Source organism: Cyanistes caeruleus, chromosome 1 (assembly GCF_971803275.1).
Source record: "Cyanistes caeruleus chromosome 1, bCyaCae1.hap1.1, whole genome shotgun sequence".
Lineage (NCBI taxonomy): Eukaryota > Metazoa > Chordata > Aves > Passeriformes > Paridae > Cyanistes > Cyanistes caeruleus.
This window is the reverse complement of record NC_141701.1, coordinates 102,911,428-102,932,935: the sequence shown is the minus strand read 5'-3', so window position 1 is coordinate 102,932,935 and position 21,508 is coordinate 102,911,428. Positions and strand designations below refer to the sequence as shown.

Sequence of the window (21,508 nt, the reverse complement as noted above, 5' to 3'; positions counted from 1 at the left end):
TCTCATGAAAAGAATGGATGAAGATGTACAATTTTATTAACTAACACTTTGCTTTCTATGCATATATTGTATCACTGTTCTCTGTATAATTTTGTTATAGAAAAGAAGGGGCTTCTTTCTATAAGAGCAAATTGATGCTATATATCTCATTGCCTCTTTCCCCCTTGTCAACCAGCAGGCTTTTGTCTTTCTTCTGTCTCCAAGCTCCTGTTTGCAAATAAGGGAAATGTCCTATCACCTCCCATATCAACTGGAAAGTATATGGGCATCAAGAACCCCGAAAACAGACAGCTTTCTGTATGTCCTCAGTACTAAACATATAATTATCCTTTCAAAATGGACGTTTCCAAGGGAACAAGCAGAAAAGAGGATATGAGAAATGTAATTGTAAAAGAGAAAAACAAGCCCCAAAAATCTGCACTTTATATTTTTTTTAATTCACATATATTTACATTATTATTATTAAGTTGCAATTATGATCCATGGACTTAGTATTTAATTCATTTATTAAATGCCACACTTACTTGAATTGGTAAGATTAAGCCTCTATCATGATAATAACTGCATACTCATAAAGCAATTACTATTCTCTAAAAGCATATCTAAATAGACAAGAACCATCAATCTCACTCTGATATAAATAAAAACAAACTAAAAAAACAACAGCAACAACAAAACCTGCTACATTCAGAGCAAATCTGTACCAAAATCAGAGGAATGAAGGCTGTGAGATGACTGCAACCACTGCAGGATCCCTGCTTGAAAACAGTTTCCTCAGAAATTTATGGTGTACCCATAATTTTACTGTTTCTTGTGATAACAGAGGATTTTCAGTAGAGGTATCTGGGTTTGCACTTCCATAAGAAAGTCAGTTCAAACCTAGGTTTGAGCATAATTTATAAAATATTGGGCTGCAAGTTCAAAACAAACTTAAAAAACTCCAAAGCCAAAACAGGAAAGACAGAAAATTGAATTTCCAGATAGCTTCTGCTGATTACTAGGCAAGGACTGTTCATTCAGCTTTGAGCAGAAAATTGAACCAGATGACCTTATGCAGTGCCTTCAAACCTGAATTATCCTACAGCCATATGAGATTCCTAGGTATGTTTTCAGAAGTCACTTATGACTTCATTTACATGGAACTTATTATTATTGTCTTCCCTCAGACTAAGTAGAAAGGCAGTGGCATTATCACCTGTAAAATCACTCCCAATCCCTTTTGTCAGCAATGATTTTAAACTGTTTGCTATGATGTACATGCTATTTTGCTCAGATGAAAGCTCATTATTAAGAAAAAAAGACATGGACATGAAGCAATAGTCTTAAAGTCTAAAACTCATAACAGAAAAATGAGAATTCTTAGTTTGTACAGACTAATTTTCATATATATCTCTGAAATCACATGACAATGAGAATTCTTTGAGTGCTGTGCTGCAGCTAAATAAACTCCCACAACAAAGCAGGCTAATTTATATGAAGGATTTCCTCAAACACAGAATTTTGATGTAGTTTCTGTTTCATAACAAAAATGTTATTTAGGCTATTATTAGCAGCAGAATCAATGGAATTGTATATATCTCTACCTTGTCAGGAGACATCAGAACAATAAGCAGCAAAAGCTGTAGTCCACTTATAGCTAATAATTACCTGTCCTTAACAGATCAATAAACAGTTTTTTGAGTCCTGATTTGTTTAAATATGTTAACTGAGCAATTTCTCCCTGGGAAGGAACCATACTGTAAAGAGACAGGATTCCCAAGAGACAAAAAGTGAAAAAGTTGAGCTGCTTAACTATCTTCTCCATTTTCTCTGTCCTCTTTGACTCACTTTACAAAAAGACCTTTCTGTCCTAAGTGGTTATTTAAACATCTGAAATGTTTATGTGTAAAAGTCCCAGCCTAGAGAAGCACCTAAGGTCAAGGCCACAAATGCTACCCTGATCCCATGATGTTAATAGAGGTGTTACTATTGGCTACAATACCACAAGGTTCTCACTTCTGGAGGAATACAAAATATTTTTTTTGTTGTTTGTTTGCTTGTTTGTTTGTTTTATTTTTTATCTTTTTTTTTTTTTCCATTTCTTTTTGTGGGAACCATACTGCAATGATTTATATACAAAGCTCAGTGGTGGAAGATGCCACATGAGTGCTTCAAGCTGTGCTGTGAGATGAATAGGGTGTCATAATATATTCAGCAAATATGGCAATCCTCCAAAAGAGAGAAAGGTATGAAAAATTAGTTCCTTAGTTTAGAAACCATACACTGAAGCCAAGAACACATAGAAAGAAAATGTATTGGCCTCTTTCCCACTAACACACAAATCACTGTGGTTCTATGTGTACGAACCATTACGGTATTATGCAAACACTGCAGTGTGATTTTTTGTTACTGTCTAGGTAAAAATAATTGTTGCTTCTTTCTCTTGCTTAAAAGGGAAACAAACAAACTCACATTATAGAACATCTGTTGAAACTCACTTTCCAGACCCCAAAAAAATGGCTTTTGAAGAATTGCTAAGAGAAATTATTTTTCCATGGAAAAGGTGAAAGCATGAAGAAGGAGATACCTACAAAGTATGCTCAAAATTTTCTAAGAACCTTAAAAATGTAAATATTTAGAACAGCTTGATTCTTAAAAAAAAATAAAAAATCAGCATGTTTTTTATGCTGCTTAATTGTCCTTTAATTCAAGAAGCACCAGCAATTACAGTATGTTTCTTCTATTATAGATATACATTATAAATATATATAATATTATATATATATATTATATTATAATATAAATCAAAAAACACATACAAATTGGTCCTGAAATAATAGTCTTATACATATCAAGAAGAAAAATCTAACACTATACTCTGTGAAAACTATGAGCTTTCTAAGCCAAATATCTCCTGCTCTACTACTAAATAAATTTGCCTTCTAAATACCTGCCAAAGCTACACTCGTATACAACTTTTCTGAAACATATGCCAGCAGGGAGCTTGTATCCATCAGCAGAATCTAATCAGAACAATTATAGTTATGAACATAATTCAAGATCCTATACATTAAGGCCCAAGAAGGAAGAAATCATTTTCCACATTGCAGAGTCTCTGTGCTACGCTAAATTAAACAAAATAACAGCAACAGAGACAAACCATGCATTAGAAATAGTTAAAAAACAGCAGGGAGGATGGAAAGGAGTAACAAGCATTACAGTGTCTATTAAGTAATGGAATGGTTATGGAAATAGGAATAAGATACTCATGCATTCCAAATGAATATTTATCTATAGCACCATAGGAAAATATACCAAAAAAAATTATGAGGGAAAGTAAACTAAAGTATAACACTGCAAGCATGCAGCCATTAAATTAATCTGAAATGCATTTGAATTGCTCTTATCACAATGAACTCAGTTCACAATCATGAAAATATGTAGCATGTTTCCACTTATAAACCAGTCTTTCCTAAGTACCATTAAGATTTATTTAACATCAAAATCTATCATACACAATTAAAGCATATCTAAAGTACTTGCTGCATATTAATAGAGCTTTTAAAATACAATCCCTTCCTTGTGTGTTAATTCTGGAACAACAATTTTTTTTTTTTATTGGTTACATGTAACATTTGTTGAGGAGGCACATACAGAAAGGGTCTCTTCTCTTCCAGTAAAACTACACAGCAAAGGAATAATCTTATACTTAATCTACTTGTAGGTAATAGCACATAATTTCTCACTCAATTGCATTATTGACCATGCCATTCTCTACAATGTATAAGGCATCTGATTACCCACAAATGCTCTGCATTTACGAAACTGTTTCAAAAGTGTTAGTGGAAAAATTCTAACCTTCATTCAACCAGTGCCCTTGCTGACTGTAGCATATGAAAACTGACAACCAGAAAACCAGGATAAAGTTCAAAGCAATTTTTCAGTGCCTCTATTGATTAATCTTTAAAAGTTACTGTGTTCACCAAATGCCACCTGCTTTAAGGAGCAACAGATCTGAGAGGAGAACACACTAACACTTGGTGCAATACCAATCATTTTAGTAGTGAGCAAAATTTTCCTAAGAAAATAATGTTTTCTGTATTTTCACCCTCTTTGTCCTTTAACAAAGGAAAACAAAGAAGTATGTTCAATGGACTTATCTAAAAGCAATACCTTTTAAATTGTTGAGATAAAGCTTTTTAACACCATATTTAATGGATATCCCATTCTCAGCTTACCTGGTGTATTCAGCAGCCTGGACATCTTGCAAGAATAGGAGATAAACTGCTCGCAGTATTCAGCACTACTGGTAATGGCAGAAATCTGGTCCATTGTTGCACTGTAGTTGAGCTGCAGCACAGATAACTTCTCCGGGCTGCTGCCTCCCACAGAAGTCTGCATTTGCAAATCATGGTACACAGTTGTCCATACTTTATCCTCTGAAAGAGATGGCAAGAAAGACAAGACAAGAACTGGTAAGAGACAGGCAGTGGAACTGAATTTAGTCCTTGACAAAATATAAAAGTGTTTGGTAAGAAATTTCTTGAGGTGGTAGTGGGGAAGAAGGGCTCTGCACATGAAAGGTCGTCATGTAGCAACATAGTTCCAACTATGAACTGATGAAGGGAAGAAACTCTGATCACCTTTATGAAAAGATACCAAATATACCATGTGAGAAGTCTTCCTTAAACAACTGATGCCTTCAGTTACATATGGAACTAATAAGGATTAACTTTGATCAGAAAGACAGAAGCCCTGATGCCCTAAAAATCAAAGATTTTTATGTGAAGAACATTCACTGTGCATAGTAAATTGCTGTGGGCTCGAGAGAAACACTGCTTTAGTAAAGTAGTAGTAAAGTAACAACAAGGATGAACCAGATTCTCAGTTACTTCATTTAGCAATTAATAATGAAAAAGTTTCCACATTTTTTACCCAGGAAGTGTTCTAGGGTAAAACAAAATTACTGCTTATTGAGACTTAAATATTTTAAGACAGCAGCACCATATAACTTTATTGATGCTGGTTATGGTATAGATAGCACCACAGGAACTAATCCAAGTAGAATGGAAATATAAAATCTTCTGTTTAGATGTGAAAGGCACACAGAAGGTGGAAAGACAACTTCAAATTTTTTTTTATAAGAAATACAGTAATATTAGCCAAATCTCAACACCTCCAACAAACTTTTTTTGCAGGGTCATGCAAAAAGTGTTTTATATTCAGCCCAGAACAATGTCTGTATGCATTATACTTCTTTCAACTACTGATCAAGTCACTAGAGATGTTACTGTGAACCGTTTGTCAGTCGTTACCAGAGAAGATTTAAGATGAGATATTATAATAATGAGGCAACACATTCCACACTCCTTTTATAGCAAGATTTGTTGAAGTTGTAAGGTAGTTTAGAAAGGAAACAAAGACAAGGTAGAGAAACTTTGCTGTTATAGACCAACCATTTGTTTTTCTTAGGGGGACATTCCACTCAAACAAAATGGAAAACGTATTATCCAGGTAATACAGGGCTTCAGAATGAAAACTATGAAATTCAGCCAATATTATTGATACTGTCTTCTTGTAAGAATGGTATTCTATCACTTAGGTGAGAAGAATTTTAAAATTTAGGTTGACTAGGTACCACTCTAAAAACTCTCTCAGCTGATATGTACTACTCATATTGAGCATCTCATATAGATAAGGACTGAAATAGGTCAATTATTCTCTGTAAAAAAACCACAGGAACTTATCCTTTCTCTTGACAACATGAAACTTGCTAGAAGTGTGTCAGATTCTGTCAGTAATATTTGTCATGTAAGGCTCTTTCACATTTTAAGTTGTATGTGTTTATATATTCCTACCACTGAGGGCAAAGTCAAAGAAATCTGTCTTGGAATAAAGAACCTTAAACAGAACCTTAAAACACATCGCTATGAGTCTACTCTGGTGCCTTAAACTGGCTTGTATGAAGGTCCAGATTCCCAAATGAGTCAGGTCTCTGACCCAGCTGTTCTTCCAAGCAGCACCACTGACCACAGTTGTCCTTCAGAGATGCAAAAACAAAACACACCACGCTGCTAACTTTGCTGTATTTATCACAAAAACAGACCCTCCAGGGAGATCACCTGGTATTTTCTGAGTATACTAATTCACCTGACAGATGTGCCTTGCAGCAATAAACCCCATAAAATGTAGTGCATTGCAGTATGTTTTCAATTCCTCTATGTAAATCTCTTGCCTGTTAATGCAAATCTGAGTCATTCCAAAACTTGTGGCCCACACTTCAATATTTTAACTACATGGAAACACTTTGCCAAACTGACACATACTCAAAAGTGCTTCAGTACTTCTTCACCAAGTTCACAGGAATGTGCTCACATACACTGATGAGTTTTGGTGCGACCCAGAGTCAAGATAGCACTCCACAATATGATTATCCTTATCTTCCGGATTCTGTACTCTGCCTTATTTTCCAGTCTTAATTTTTACCGCACAGTGTCAGGCTATTTTGGATTATATGGAATCATGTGGACCTGTGTGTTTGCAACTGATACAGTGTTAAGTCTTTCTAATCAAATTTTCAGAGATAAGCTAAGCAAAGCAGACAAATCCTCCACAGGTTGTACACACCACTAGTCAAATGAGATGAAATTCAGCAGGTGATGCAAGACGGTTATTATTTTAATATTCATATCCTTAGTCCGAAGCCCTTTATAAAACACAGCAATATTCTTGCATTGAGAAAAATCAGGAGAGAGGAATCCCACTCCCAAGTACCAAAAAAAAAAAATATAATTGCCACCTGTCAAATTATGTAGAGAATATAATCCAGTTCTGTTAAGAGCCTGGGATGGAAGTTTACTGCAAATTCATTTTCAAAAAAGGATTGAGATAGTTTATATATTCACTGACAGAAACCTCTCATTTTTGGCAGAAAACACTGTACATGTAAGAACACAAAAGTGTCAGAAAGGAATGTACTAGGACAGTTAGAGCCTTATATAGGATTTTTTATCCAGCAAAGACTCATAGAGTAGTGACTAAGATGGTACAGGAATGGGACTAGCCATAGGAATTGTGTTAGGCACTATGTTTGAGAAGGAATTTTATTATGGATAGCAGATTCCAGACAATATACTGTCACTTCCCCTCCAAGTTAAGAAGTTTAATCTTTACCGTGGCACAGTGTACTAAAGATGATAGAAACATACTCCTGTCAGTCAAATGCATCCTCTGAACTACTTCAGGACCTTTCTGCCAAAATACAAGTACTAATAATAATTAAGTGCTTGTTGCACCTTGTAATAGATCTTTTTATCAATATACATGTGTATGTGCATAAATTCAAGAATCTATTACAGAAAAGCAACTCAATCTCTTCCTGCTGTCTAAAAGATGATGGGAGATTGATTAGGATACACCTGGTCAGATACTGAAAAGAAACCTAGGTCTTATTTCACTTGCAATGAATATTTTGTTAAAAAAAGGACTCAAATGACCCATGAACATATTCAGCAAGCTGTCTTGTCCAAACTCTGGAAGCTGAAGCATCTATGCCTGCAGGTCAGGTGCAGAGAGAGTGTGGAGCAAAAGTTGTGGCTGGTGTACAGGAAAGAGGCTGCTTCACACAAGGGATTTCACACTGTTCATATATTTCCTGATTTGACTGTAAAGCACTGCCATGACACAAGGATCAAAACAAGGAAGGTAGGGCCTTTCCTGGGCTGTTAACAGGGCAGTGTGGTCACAGACAAAAATCCATCTCCCCTCCCCACCAAATGCAGACTTCTGAATACTTATAGCTCTCGCTCGCTCTCGCTCGCTCTCTCTCTCTCTCTTTCTCTCTCTCTCTCTCTCTCTCTCTATATATATATATATATATATATGTGTGTGTGTGTGTGTGTCTGGCTTCAAGATGTCTGGAAAGACGCAAAAGAGACAGATGCCAGGCAGAAATCTCAATGTTATCTACTGAGTGCTATTAAAAACTGTTTTTTTTTTCCCTTTTATTCTTAAAATTTGTTAATGTGTTTGTACTTCCCATGGAAATCAGCTAGGCATATAACTTGAAGGCAAATATCTTCACTCATGTTTTCAGTTTCTCAGAAACTCCTTATTTCTTGAGACCATTCTTGAGAGAGGTGAAATCAGTACCCTGCTTGCAGTCACCTTCCATTACAGAAAAGGTAATGCAGATAGGTCACACTCTCTCAAATACCTGTATCCTCACCATCTGTGGCATTCTCCCCATGTAGCTAAGAATGGGATATGGTATTCATGGTTAATATATCCCTCTTTTCTGTCAATAATACACAGAAGTCCCATTTAAGGTCCACAGAAGTGAAAAATCTGTCCTAGTTAACAGTAACATCTGGCAATTACCATCACCACAATACTGGAATGAGTATTCCCCCCCAGTACACGAGCTGTTATTTGAAGAACACCTGGAATGTGACTATTGCTAAACACAAGTGTTTAGAGACAATTTGACAGTCACAGTTGTGTACATGGCTTTTGTACCACTAAAATACACTTCCCCTACACAGGGAAGTATATGAGTTCCTAGCTGGATTTACTGGGCTGGTTCTACCTTTCCCACTGGAGGACAGAGCACCAGCACCAGTAATTGCTAACACCTCAGGAAGACAAGGGCCTCCAAGATGACCACTTCTTCATTCAAATGCATATTTTAGTGCTTCTTTTCATTGTGCACAGCATGTTGCACAAAAAAATAGGGGTTCTTCCATTTTTTTTTGTTTTTAGCAGTGAAGAGGAAGTATAATTTTCTTTGAATAGAATGCCAAAAACCAGTAACCATAGATTCTTAATAGAATTCATAATGGTTTTCACTAAGAACAATCTAATTAGATCCAAACTGCTAATACATTTGATGCAATTATAGAGAAAATAGGTTCCCTGTAATTTAGTCTGTACATTACTCTTTGCTGAAACAGTTCCTCTCTAACAGATAGGTATTACAGTAAGATTAAGTTCCTTAATTTAAGAATAATTTTTTTAAGAAAGGAAATGACCATCTGTTTCCTTAAAATGACAATAAAGTGACATAATTTATTTTGCTGAAAATACTTTTCGGTTGCAATGACTGACTTACAGTTCTGCCCACTCACTACTCCTTTTTCCAATAAAAAGTGAACTAGGTACTACTAGGTAGCTAGTAAAATAATCAATAAGTATTAGCAATGGTTCACTAATAAAAAGAGAAATGAAATTAAAAATTTCTTTGATCACCAGCTATTCAAGTGATCAGATCAAATATTAACATAATGAATTTCTACCACTTCATATTCAATCTATTTCATGATGTTATGATTATATTTATCATTATGCTGTTGAAGATTTTGCAGACAGTCAGTTTCTTCTATTACAGAACTTTCCTCACTCATTTGCTTGGTGCTCAGTTAAGCAAGAAGACTTGCTTCTGACAAACAAATTAAGTAATCTTTTGTAATCATAGTTAACTGATAATAAGTTTGAAAAATAAATATAAATTCCACAGCTATGGATACATTTTTCCCCTTTCCTTTTAATCTATAGTTATATCTATTGCTATTAAATTTTTAACTTTATTTATTTATTTATTTATTTATTATTAATGGGCTTATATGCTTAAGATATTATTTGAGTAGGTATCTTCCGGAAATCAGAAAACATTTTGATTTCTCAGGAAAGATGATCAGCTCTCTCTCTCTCTCTCTCTCTCTCCTTCAATATATCTGTGGTGGGTTTTTTGATGGATGCAGTTTCCTGACCTAAATTTGGCTGACGTATGAGAACACCTTGGTTCCTGGTTGAAATCTGGATAAGATAATTTTGAGAATTCCTGAGCTTATAAAAGTCTGGAGGTGGTTCTTTACTAAACATCCTGATTTTTACCATCATAAGTGCTTTTGTCCCTTCAAAATAGATTACTGCAGCATATTCTACAATATACTACACCACAAATCACTCAAGAAACTAGACAGGACCACCCATTTAAAAGTGGACTACCTTCTAGGGAGGACAAAAATTACAACCGTAATCATTTCATATTATAAGGTCTATAATTTTGTTTTCTGATAAGAGCCTAGTTGGATGGTAACATAGCAGTCATTAGCAATGTGAATAAACTAAGCACCCTTTTTTGCAACAGTGTTGTAGACACAAGACCCGGTGTAAACAACTGATGTGGAAAAAATTACAGCCACCCATATCCTCTTCTCCATCCTTTTATATTTCTCTTGGAGAGTGTTTGTATATAAAAGCTTAAAACTATATATAATAATTTAAAGCTACTTCTGCTATGGACTTCAAAGGAGCTACAGTTGAGTTTATAAAAATTAAAAATGTACTTTCGTTTGAAGTTAATGAGTGTTTTGACAATCTTGCCTGAGATTTGCAAATGTCAATTTTTCAGTTCAGTTACTCTGGTGATATGAACTGCTATCATCTTACTAATGTAGAAAATGGGGTTTAGACCAGAAAAATCCAATATTTAGAAAAAAAAAAAAGAGTAATTGAAGAGTGTTCTTATGAACTGAATTCTATAGCAAGCAAAGTCAGTCAGTTTCTTAATCTATAGAGGTGGGGAATAGGAGCTATCCCAAAATGCAATTGAGCCATTCCTGCACTCATTTTCTATGTCTACTCCTTTTATTCCACCCTTTCATTGTTTCTTGATCAAGATAATAATGAATCTTCAAATTTAACTAAGACTCTTATGTTCATTTTTACTTATGATGGTGTCTTGTGAGGCAATACACTTCCCTTGTATTTACATAGCCTCTTTCATAGCAATTCAGGAAAGAGAAAAGTTTATTTTTTTTTGGTGAACTTACAGTGATACTGAATGATATGATTTTCTAATAATTTATAAATAATAGATAAATTCAGATACTTGGCAAAATAGAGTGGAAAGAAGTGACCAAAATACAATTTTCAGGGAACCAAGTATTTCTAGAGAAGTGATAATGAAATGGCTGTTCCAATGCAACTTGTTAGAAATCTCAAGGGACAGTAGTGAAGTAGCAAGCAGAGGATGAATTCTCTGGATCACTAGAGATGATCTTGAACTGTTCAACACAGTTGTATGTGAAAAGCTAATGACAAGAGTACCTTGAGAATCAGAATAAGATTTCACTTTGCCTTTAAAGAAAAGAGACTGCAACAACAGGTATTGTTATGCTGGAAAACAGTGCCTAGGGGGAAAAAGCTTAAATCTGATTTGGGCCCTAATGTCAAAAATTACCTCCTATGGGTGTTATTAGAAGCATGAGTTTAAAAATAATCCTATATTGAAAGGAACAATAAATAATGAGATACAGCATAGCCATATGAAGGAGGACTCGGATCATTTAAGTGCCTGGTCTAACAGATGGCAATTGCAGTTCAGTTTAGATTAAGGAACATTAAAGTCAAGAACAAAGGACATAAAAGAATTAACAGTGTGGTTGTTTTCAGCACAGTGAACAGGATCTGGGTAAGGGCTGAAAACTTTTTTAGCAGTTCAATGACTGGAGAATCAAAAACTGATTCTGCTTTCTGAGGAGCAACCTCATATATAAACAAGTATACAAATAGAAAGATCAAATATGTCTCCTTTAAAGCATCTTTCAGTTTATTTTAGCATATCGTAGGAGCTTATGCACTTAAAAAAAAATCAACTACAGCCTGTTTTTTCTTTTACAGAGCAACATAGCACAATCCTTTAGCTATGATGCCAAACAGGTCTTCCTAGAATCACTGAAAAAAAGTAACAGTTTTTAAAAACTTATTTCAAAGGATATCCTGAAGAAAGGAGCTTCTCAAAGCTTTCACTATGTTAGCTTGGACCACGAGAAACCATTTCCTTGGCTGTTTTGGCTGACTTTGTTCTCACAAAGAGACAGAAAGAGACTAATGCAGGTGTCAAGTGCTACCACTAAAAACTCCCCTTACCTCTCATTCCACAGCAAAGTGCTTGAATCCTCACCATACTCCTCACTGATCCGACTTAGTTCTCTCAAGAAGAACACACTCTACTCTCCTCTCTCACATCTTGCTAACCCCACTCCATAGACAGACAGGAAAAGGAATTTAGCATGCTGAAGTACCCTTTTTAATTAGTGCATCAATAAACCGAATGTTAGGCAACCTCCTGCAAAACTTTTTATTTTTCTTTCAAAAGGTGCCTCCAAATTGGAGAACTTACACTTTCAACTTTTTGTGCATGTTCTTGGTAGTTTGCAATTATTTTGTCATTATTCTGAATCATATTGGCCACATTTAAATTTAGGAATCCCATGTTAATTACTACATAAACCTAAGCATTGCCTAATTAAATAAAAACTACCATTATGTATAGTTTAGAGCAAAATCATGTTTCCTGTATTTTTTGACAACTGTGCTAAAATTTCTTTAGATAATTCAAAAAGCACTGGTATTGGATGGACAAGATGGACAGTAGAATGAAATTTAGTTATGTTGTGACTGACAGAATAATTTTGATATTTTGAATGTCTTTATTTGTAATCTATCAAATGAAGCATAACTTGAATTCTATACTAAACTACCATGCTGTGCATTATTTTAAAAGACATTCTATGAAAATTTTTAGTATATACCTGTGGTTTGATATGTGGCACAGAGTGACATTAGGAAAGAAGAAAAATTCAATCAGACTTCATAGTAAGGTCAGCAAATTTAATAAAGCATGCTTAAAAGATTTTCCTATCCTGAATGTTATGATCCCATCCTGTCTCAATCTAAATTTAACAGTAGAAGAGAAAAAATATTAATTTCTATGCTAGTTTACAGTGAAAGACACAGATGAAAACACAAATATCCCACTTGTACTTAGAAGTAGTAAAGTTCACAAGTATAATTAAAAGTACTGTAAGAATGGAGAATAAAGATCATGCTAGACCAATAAGAAACTTTTAACTTCTGAAAATTCTTGAATGTTAAGTTTTTTACTTTTCAGACAAAGTAAAAAACTCTTTCTCTTTCCCTCTCATCTCAGGACCATCATTAAAACACTACAACTTGTTTCATGGGACACTATTTCCACCTGAAGGAGCAGAGTGCTTTTATACAAATGTTTCTCTTAAGGAAATACTAATTAGTATTTTCAGAAACTCTAACTATCCTTGCAGTATGCATCTGTAAAGTTGTACCCTAAGTGTCATATAGCTCAGGGACAGTTCGGTGCAAAAACAACACTAGAAGTAAGCCCAGTGCTGCACCAGCAGCCTTGTTTGCAGATATCCTGCTAGCAGATATCCAACGGATTCTTGCTTTCTGGAAGTTCTTTCTAACATTGTGCTCATGAGAAGAAATGCAGGAATATGTCTATTTCCATAAACCTAGTGTTCCTGAATAGTTTTTTTATGCCTCAGTATAGAAATTACAGCATACAGAAAACACCAAAGAATTTGGAGAGGAGGGTAGCATATGTGAAAATGAAGATACTTGTTTCCTAAATTTAATATTACTTTCTTTTTCTTCAAAGGCTTGCATACACTATCCCATATACTCCAAAACCACTCAGAAATATAACACCATCTATTAATAAATTTAACATGCCTCATTATATAGAAATGATATCTTTTAAATTAATATTTCTGAGACACTGAAAAATTCACGATTGTGCATAATTGAACTTTGTAGTTCAAATTTGACAGAACTGAATAGCTAAGTATTTTTTGTATGTGGAAAAACAGGTAATAAACTGTCTCTGTTCCTACTAAGGTACCAAAAATATATGGAAAACAACCATTACCACAGCAAAATATTTTCTTGGAGCAAAAAGAAATTTACAAGGAAACACCTCTTTGCATTTATCAGCCTGATATTTAGAGGTTATGGGCAGTACTACACTGGATCAGACAAATTCCACATATAGTCAAGCTGGTTCCTGCAAAAGTCGACTACAGCTTATCCAGGTATTCCAGCTTGCTTGGCCTGGGCCTACCCTTTGGCCTCTCTCAATCACTCTTTACATATACATAATCTTTTCTCTTGGGAAGCACATATGCACCTCATGCACCTTTCCTGTCAACTAGGCTGTTTGACTACATTTTATTTAGAATTTTAAATGATTTTCCATCATAATATTAAAAGATGATGTCTGGAATAAAATAAGTACTTCTGAAATGAAATTTTCAATGGTGATGGAAACCATTTAGCAATCAACTACTTAGGGGTCTTTAAGTGCCTTCTCTAATTATCAGCCACTTTACTGTTTATTTTATTAGGTTTCCCTATATTCAACAAATAGGAAGTTTATATCCTTGAAGGAGACAAACAAATTATACTGCCTTGAATATTAAGGCAGCCCTTTGAATTCCACAAGGTTCTTCAGGAGCAATTAAACTATCCATAGGTCAAATTAAAATAGTGACATTCAAAAAGCCCATGAAGTTCCTCTTACCATCAGACATATACATATATACATATATATATATATATATACACATATGTATATTAAGTGTACACTATGGCAGATAATTGTAATTGCTTAACTTCTAAATATTACCCACTACAGAAAACGAAATACTTGAACCATATGCTGAGATTTTATGAAGTCTGACTTTGTTACACTCTGAGAAGCTGCAGAAATCAATCTCCTTGCTGATTTCCAAATGCAGGTCTGCAGCTTGCATAACTGTCTATGCATATTTATTTTTTTCCAAACTATTAGGATAATTCAAAATGCACACACAAAATTTTGGTGCATAAGGAAGCAAAAGTAGACACAAAATTTCCCCAAGGAGTTCAATGGGTCAAAGTTTTCATTTTGCTTCTCTAAAAGAGACTTCTCCACTGATTGAGAGGGGAAGAAGTAAAAGAAATAAGGGGAGGAAAACACCCTCATCCCCTCAAACCCCAGGTTCATGGTCCATTGGGTGAAGAACTGGACAAAGGGCAGGGCTCAAAGGGTTGTGGTGAATGGGGCTAGATCTGGCTGGTGATCAGTGACCAGTGGTGCTCCTCAGGGTGCAATTCTAGAGCCAGTTTGTTCAATATTTGCATCAGTGACCTGGATGCAGAAACTGAACACATGGTGAGCGAGCCTTTGGAGCATTCTAAACTGTGAGGTGGTGTTGGGTCTTTCAGGGGACAAGAGGCCTTGTACAGGATAAATTGGAGTGCTGGGTAATAATCCATGGGATGCAATTTGACAAGAGCAAATGTTGAGTTCTACACCTGGGATGCAGCAATGTTGGGATGATGTTGGGAGAGGAGTGGCTGCAGAGAAGGTCTGGGGGTGTTGGCTGACAGGAGGCTCAACAGGAGCCAGCAGTGTGTGCCCTGGCAGCCAGGAAGGCAAACCTCAACCTGGAGTGCATTAAGCACAGCATCACCAGCCGGTCAAAACAAGTGATTATCCTGCTGTGTTTAGCACCAATGTGGCCTCTCCCTAAGCACTGTGTGAGACTATGGGCCTCATGATTTAAAAAGAGCATTATGATACTTGAAGGAATTCATAGGAGGACACCAAAGCTGGGAAGGGGCTGTCAGTAAAGTCCTCTGAGGAGTGGCTGAGGGCACTGGGCTTGTCTGGTTTGGAGAGGAGAAAGCTGAGGGGTGACCTCACTGCTTCCTACAGATTCCTGAGGTGGGATAGTGGTCTACAAAGTGGGCAGCCACCAGAGTCTAAAGGAGAGCACATGAGCTGTACAAGTCTTTCTGCCCAGGGATCTGTCCCCCCCTTGCTGGCCTTGCACTGCCCACAGCTGCTGGGTGTCCCTCTAAAGTAATCTGGACATTCAGGCAGTATGAGTGAGGGGATTTGTAACTTATACATTGCTTTGGGTGTAGGGATGCCAGAGGTGAAAGCAAGGCTTTTGGTTTCCTCTGCATGAACTCTGCACGGAGTAGAGAGCATGTGGGATTCAGACATTGTTCCTTACCCAGCACTAACACATTTGCTTACAGTGAGGTCTCCTAATTTCTAGGGCACAGAAAACTGTTTCAGAATGGCTGATGTTGCAACTCAAACATTTCACTAGAGCTGAAATTTCGCTACAATGTAATCTACTGAGTGCCTACTTAGTGAGTAAAATTTCATTAACATGCAGGCTGGATAGCTCAAAAAATTTATCACAAAGTAAAAGGTGTCCATCACTAATTCATAAAAAACAAATCTAATCTGAGTTTTTAGATACAAAACCAGTTTTCATTTGTAACATTTTTTTTAGCCCATGAAAAAAGATTAGATCCCAAAAGGAAAGCCATCTATAAAAATATCCGGCATTCAAATGTCAATACTGAAATTCAGTGAACACTAAATTCAATGCAAGCAAAAGATCAAGAAACTAAAGCTTCTAACAATTTCCTAAAAATGGAAAATTCTTTGCAATATATAGAAAAGGGGCAAATATTTTTATTTTCTTCAAAATCGAGTTTCTTGCAGTTAGTAAGCTTTCATTCAGGCATAAGAACAAATAAATAAATAATTAATATAAATATATAGAAATAATAAATGCAAATAAAGAACCTTCTATTGCCTTAAAAAAGAAAAAAAAAACAAATGAACAAACAGAAAATCCCAAAGCTAAAAGAACATACCTACATGAAAGAAATAGAACAATAAATAAACAAACCCTGGAATTTTTTGCAGAGACAGAAAGACAGACTGTTTGAGAGAACTGACTACCTCAAGACATCCACAGGTTTGGGCCAGGATTTAGGTTTACTTTTTTATTTGCTCAAAAGCACACAGATAATACTGATAATCACTCCACATGCAGTCACATTCGTGATTCTGAAGGAGTAACTTAGAAATCACGTGAAGCAAAAAGTATTGTTGAGAGGGAAACAGGAAAAGACTCAATATTGATGTTGGTATTAAAATATTAGTTTAAAATACATTTCAACCAAGTGTTAGCAACTGAGTTAATAAAAGACATTTCCCAGGCCTGGAAACAAAAGGCCAGGGGAGGAACAGAAGTAATTTCAAGAGAAATTATCTTTATTCTAGTTACACTTTCAAAAAACATTATGTGATTTGAAAATATTAAAATTTAATCTTGAAAAATTGTCTAGTTTTGGCACTTCATGTCCTACTAAAACAAGTAAGATTGATTAGCCACTTCTACTAGGAAGAAGTCTGAAACAGCACCTACTCTAATTTGATTCTTCTATCTCTAATGCAACGAGAATTGTGGTTTGCTGGTCTCTGGCATCTGCAATGCTTCTTTTCCACTGCCATAGATGGCACTACTTCTACTTGCCAGATGCCACAAATCCCTGCAAAGCATTTGAAAGTATAGGTTTGTGATACAGCTGGGCATTAAGTAACACGATTTTCATATTAATATGACAGTTGTAGCAAAAATCTGCAAGAGCTATGGCAAGAGTATCAGGCAGAAGTGAAGCAACCATTCAGAGCTCCAGGAGACAGTGGTAAAGACTGTAGAAATGTCAGACAGCCCCTCTGAATAGGAAAATTAATTAAGTAGGTTAGTGTCTTTATTTTGGTAGTTTTTATTTCCCACAGCTCTGCAATTTCTAAGTAATTTGTTTTATGCAATGAGATAGACAAGTCATGGATATCCATGCCAGTGCACAACACAAATTCCTTTTGCTAATAACTCTTGACCAGAAATTCTTATGAATCTGCCCCAGTTGTTTCCACTCTGCCTAGCAGAGATGTCAGCCACCTAAATAGTCTCAGTACATTTTTTGGTTAGCATCCAATATGCTCAGCTGGCTGTTCATCACAGGCTCACCATACTACACAAGTAAGATTGACCATTTCAGCTCAGTTCTGTGGTAGTTACCAGAACAAAATTAGCAATAATGCACCTTCAAGTACAAAAATGCTTCTGGTAGAAACATGTCTGATCTTTGCACACAAATGATGCACACTCAGGCTTTGGAGAGCTAAGTCAGCTTCTATGGGATATCCATGTCTCTGTGAGAACACCAATTCCTGTCCACTAAGTTGTTGCTAAGAAAAAGGGAATCCAATCAAGTAGCAATGGTCCTAGGTATCCAACACCATAATTTACATTGCAATTTCCAATTGTTTTGTGACAGTATTTTTTCCTACTACTATTGACATGCTATTAAACATATTTAGTTTTTGTTATCACTACTTGCAAGCTTATTTGTTGCAGTCAGCAAATGCTCTTCTGGAAGAAAATCTACTATGATTTCCATTTGTAATCCACAAGTGCATCCCAAAGTGAAGATAGAAAGCTATTCCCTTCGTAGGAGTATCATCTCAAGGCTTAGGGTACAGATGTGCCAAAACCCACAAAAGGGTTAGGAGATAATAATTAGGAAGATAATAATTTTTTCTCACCAATTTTCCTAACTTTCTTACTATTGAATGCTTCAGTGTGTGCAGAGTTAGTCTAATAAATCTCATTTAGGATAATGGAAGATTATTACCTCAATAGCTCTCACTCAGGGAAGCATATCCTGAAACATACTAGATAAAGCAAATATTTCCAGGTCTTCTGAAGAAAGGAAAATTTAGGGCTTAGCAAATGGAAAAAATTATAAAGCAGGAAGCATAAAAAACATGTCAATTCTCTTAATAATGTGAACTCTGAGCATAATAAAAGTGAACCCAGACCCCTAACACTGAAACACTTGGCGTCCAGTGCACAAGTGGAAGGAGATCCCTACACCTATCAGTTTCTGAAAAAGAGACCTGGTTTGCAACTGCATCTTCCCATTCCAAATCTAAAAATTTTCTCTGGAAGTTCTCTGGCTGTAGATGTTCCCTACTCACTGTACAAAGTTTCACAGCTCATTTTATGGTCATGATGGCTGGAATCTTTTCACTAAACTATATGGAATGGTAACATTAGTTTGTTCTTAAGTTGTATCTTGGTTATTTCAGCAACTCTTCACTTTCTGGTGCTGTGGAACAAGGATCTCAGTAGGTTGCAACCAAGTCTGGTTCTACCAGGAAAATTCCTCATTGGTTTTAATGGATCTAAGTGGTCTTTTCATAACATTTTCTGATTGACTATCATATTTTCAGAGGAAGCACTATTTTCTGTGACATTGAAGCTAAAAAATTAAATACAAAAAAAAAAGAAAGAGAAAAAAAAGGCCAGTTTCCAGATGATATCAGATTAAAGTAATTTTTGCCCTTGTTGTTATCCCCCTTCAGTCTTTTTACTGCCATGTGGAAGAGGTGGAGGGGAGTTTACAGCATACTACTGGTGCTGCCCTAAAATGTTTACTGAATGCCCATATCTGAAATAAGAAAAAATATTGTCTGTGGGTTCACATTGTACTTGCTGTACCTTCATTTGTTCTCTTTTGCAGGAAAGCACTAAGACTAATTTTAAGTGATAACATGCAAACATGTAAAATAATCTTGGGGCCTTTTAGGAGCATTCAAAGACAGCCTTCACACAGGAACTTCATAACACTGTACACTCCATAATCTTACATAATCTATAATAATTCACTTATTAGTAAGTCCTGGGAGGGAGACATGGGAGAATCATTCTGTACATCTGCTGCCTGCCTGGGGAAACTGCATCAGCAGTACATTCCCCAGATGTGTAAGCAGAGATCAAAATGGATATCTTCTGCATCTTATTCATTGCCCAAGTAATTTCTTTTTAAAACTTGTCTTTCAGAGCAAAAAGAAAGCCAGAGAATTTTTAACAGCAGTAGTGACACCACAGCTTACCTGCCACTCTAGGCAAATTTATTTAGAAAATTACATGTCAGGTTGGCAGCACTGCACCCTGAATGCTGGTTGGAAATTCTAGAGTCTTTCTAGACTCTTAGAAATTTTACTCTTTTCTCTCTTAGAAATTGCCTGTAATTTTTTCATCACTTGACTATCTGTTTCAGAAATAAGTGAACTTGACACACCATTTGTGGTCTGAACAGGATTTTAGATATTTCCTTTTAACTGATCTGCTCTTTGAACATTTATCTACACTGATTCCACTTTCAGAGAAATTATTAATAGCAACAACACTCCAAACAGTTAAATGGTGTTCTTCCTAGTTCCACTGTCAACAAGACAAGATGGTAGTATCAGTCAATAAAAAGCAGTCCTGGACAGGATTTTATGAGAAGATGGTCTTTGCACTGTTGGTTAAGGACAAGGAAGCAGTAAGGGAGAAGCACATATGGGAAACTATTTCTGTATACCACAAGTCCCACATGAACTTAGTGACTCACACCTTCCAGGCTTTGAGGCAAAGCCCACAGAAGCATAGAATGGCTTTCCCAGTGATGTAGGGAGTACACAAAAACACCCACCTCACATCATCTGTACCTCTATCCCCCAAACAACAGAAAAACTCTGAGAAAATATTACCATCACAATAAAATAAAATTTGCAAACAACCACCACCAGCTCCTACTATTTCAGGGGTAATTTAACTGTCTAGCCTTAACTTGACCTTAATTTTCTGACCAAAAGCAATAATAGAAGTTCTACAGAAAACACAAGTTTTGTTTGGCCTTTCAATAATATTCTCTACAGGAGAAATTTTCTAGGGATAACTGAAGCATATCACTGGCCTGAAGCAGCTTGTGCCAAGTTCCTTACATCCCCAGTAGGGAACAAGTGTGTGGGAGTGAGTTGAGAGCTAAATATTTGCTTCTAACATTCACAGTAACAGTCTGAGGTAGATGGTACTGATCATCATTTTATTTCCAACCATCCCTCTTCTCTACTCCCCCAGTTATGGACGTATCTCTTGAAACATAGGCTTATGGGGTCCTGCAATGCACAGAATTCTAAAAAGGATTGTTGTATTCTAATTTGTGCGAGCTTACTTTCCAACAAATAAGGAATATGCAGGTGATGTGAGGATGTTTTGCTTCTCCTAGACCAAATAATTCAGCAAAACAAAGATTCTGCTTTGTTTTCAACTAAGTCTGCTATGTCACTCTCAAAAGCCAATTCGTTCTCATGCTTTGAGTTCATTACACATTTAGTCATCTTATGCCTGACGTATGGATGTTTGCTCCAGCTATGAGCATCTGAAATGCATTAAGATGATGACATGACATACTTTTATTCATGTTTATTCTTATATGATGCTTCAGAGTTCGAAGTGGGGGAGCAAAGAAAAGAAGAATTGCAGGAATGTAGTCAGGCAGCCAGAAATGTTTCTATTACTTGGTGACTTAAGAAGCCACCTTGAGTGTCAGTGATAAAACTTGTTCTCTTCTAAAAGAGAGCAAATCAAGAATTTTGTCCTGGAGGCAGATTTCCCATCATATTTTTTGTTTTATGGTTTAGATATTTTCTCTGCAGTTGCAAACTGATTTAGCTTTTCCCTTTCTACACATGTAAGAGTGACTGCAGAAAATATCTAGAATTATCCTAACATTATTTAGGATCATGCAAATTTGACATGATTTACTCAAACCCTTAAGTCATGACATCACATTTTCATTATTACACATTTTTACTTAATGAAGTCATCAGGTGTTGATTCACAACCTTCTTCCCCCAGTCAAAAAAAGAAAATAAAAATTCTATGAGTTTATATTATAATGAGCCCTGAGATTATTGGAATCTTCATGACTCTGTGGAGGCTGTTTCTATGGCAGT

General features: G+C 35.9%; 1 protein-coding gene across 6 annotated transcripts in view; it reads right to left on the bottom strand.

The window, feature by feature from the left end:
- Window positions 1-21,508, bottom strand: part of CNTNAP2 (contactin associated protein 2) — a 1,014,544-nt gene that overhangs the window by 295,230 nt on the left and 697,806 nt on the right. For all 6 annotated transcript variants that reach the window (XM_086845653.1, XM_086845662.1, XM_086845669.1 and 3 more), the window contains one exon: window positions 4,218-4,418. In XM_086845653.1, coding sequence (XP_086701779.1) covers window positions 4,218-4,418 — 201 coding nt within the window. The remainder of the gene's footprint in view (window positions 1-4,217; window positions 4,419-21,508) is intronic.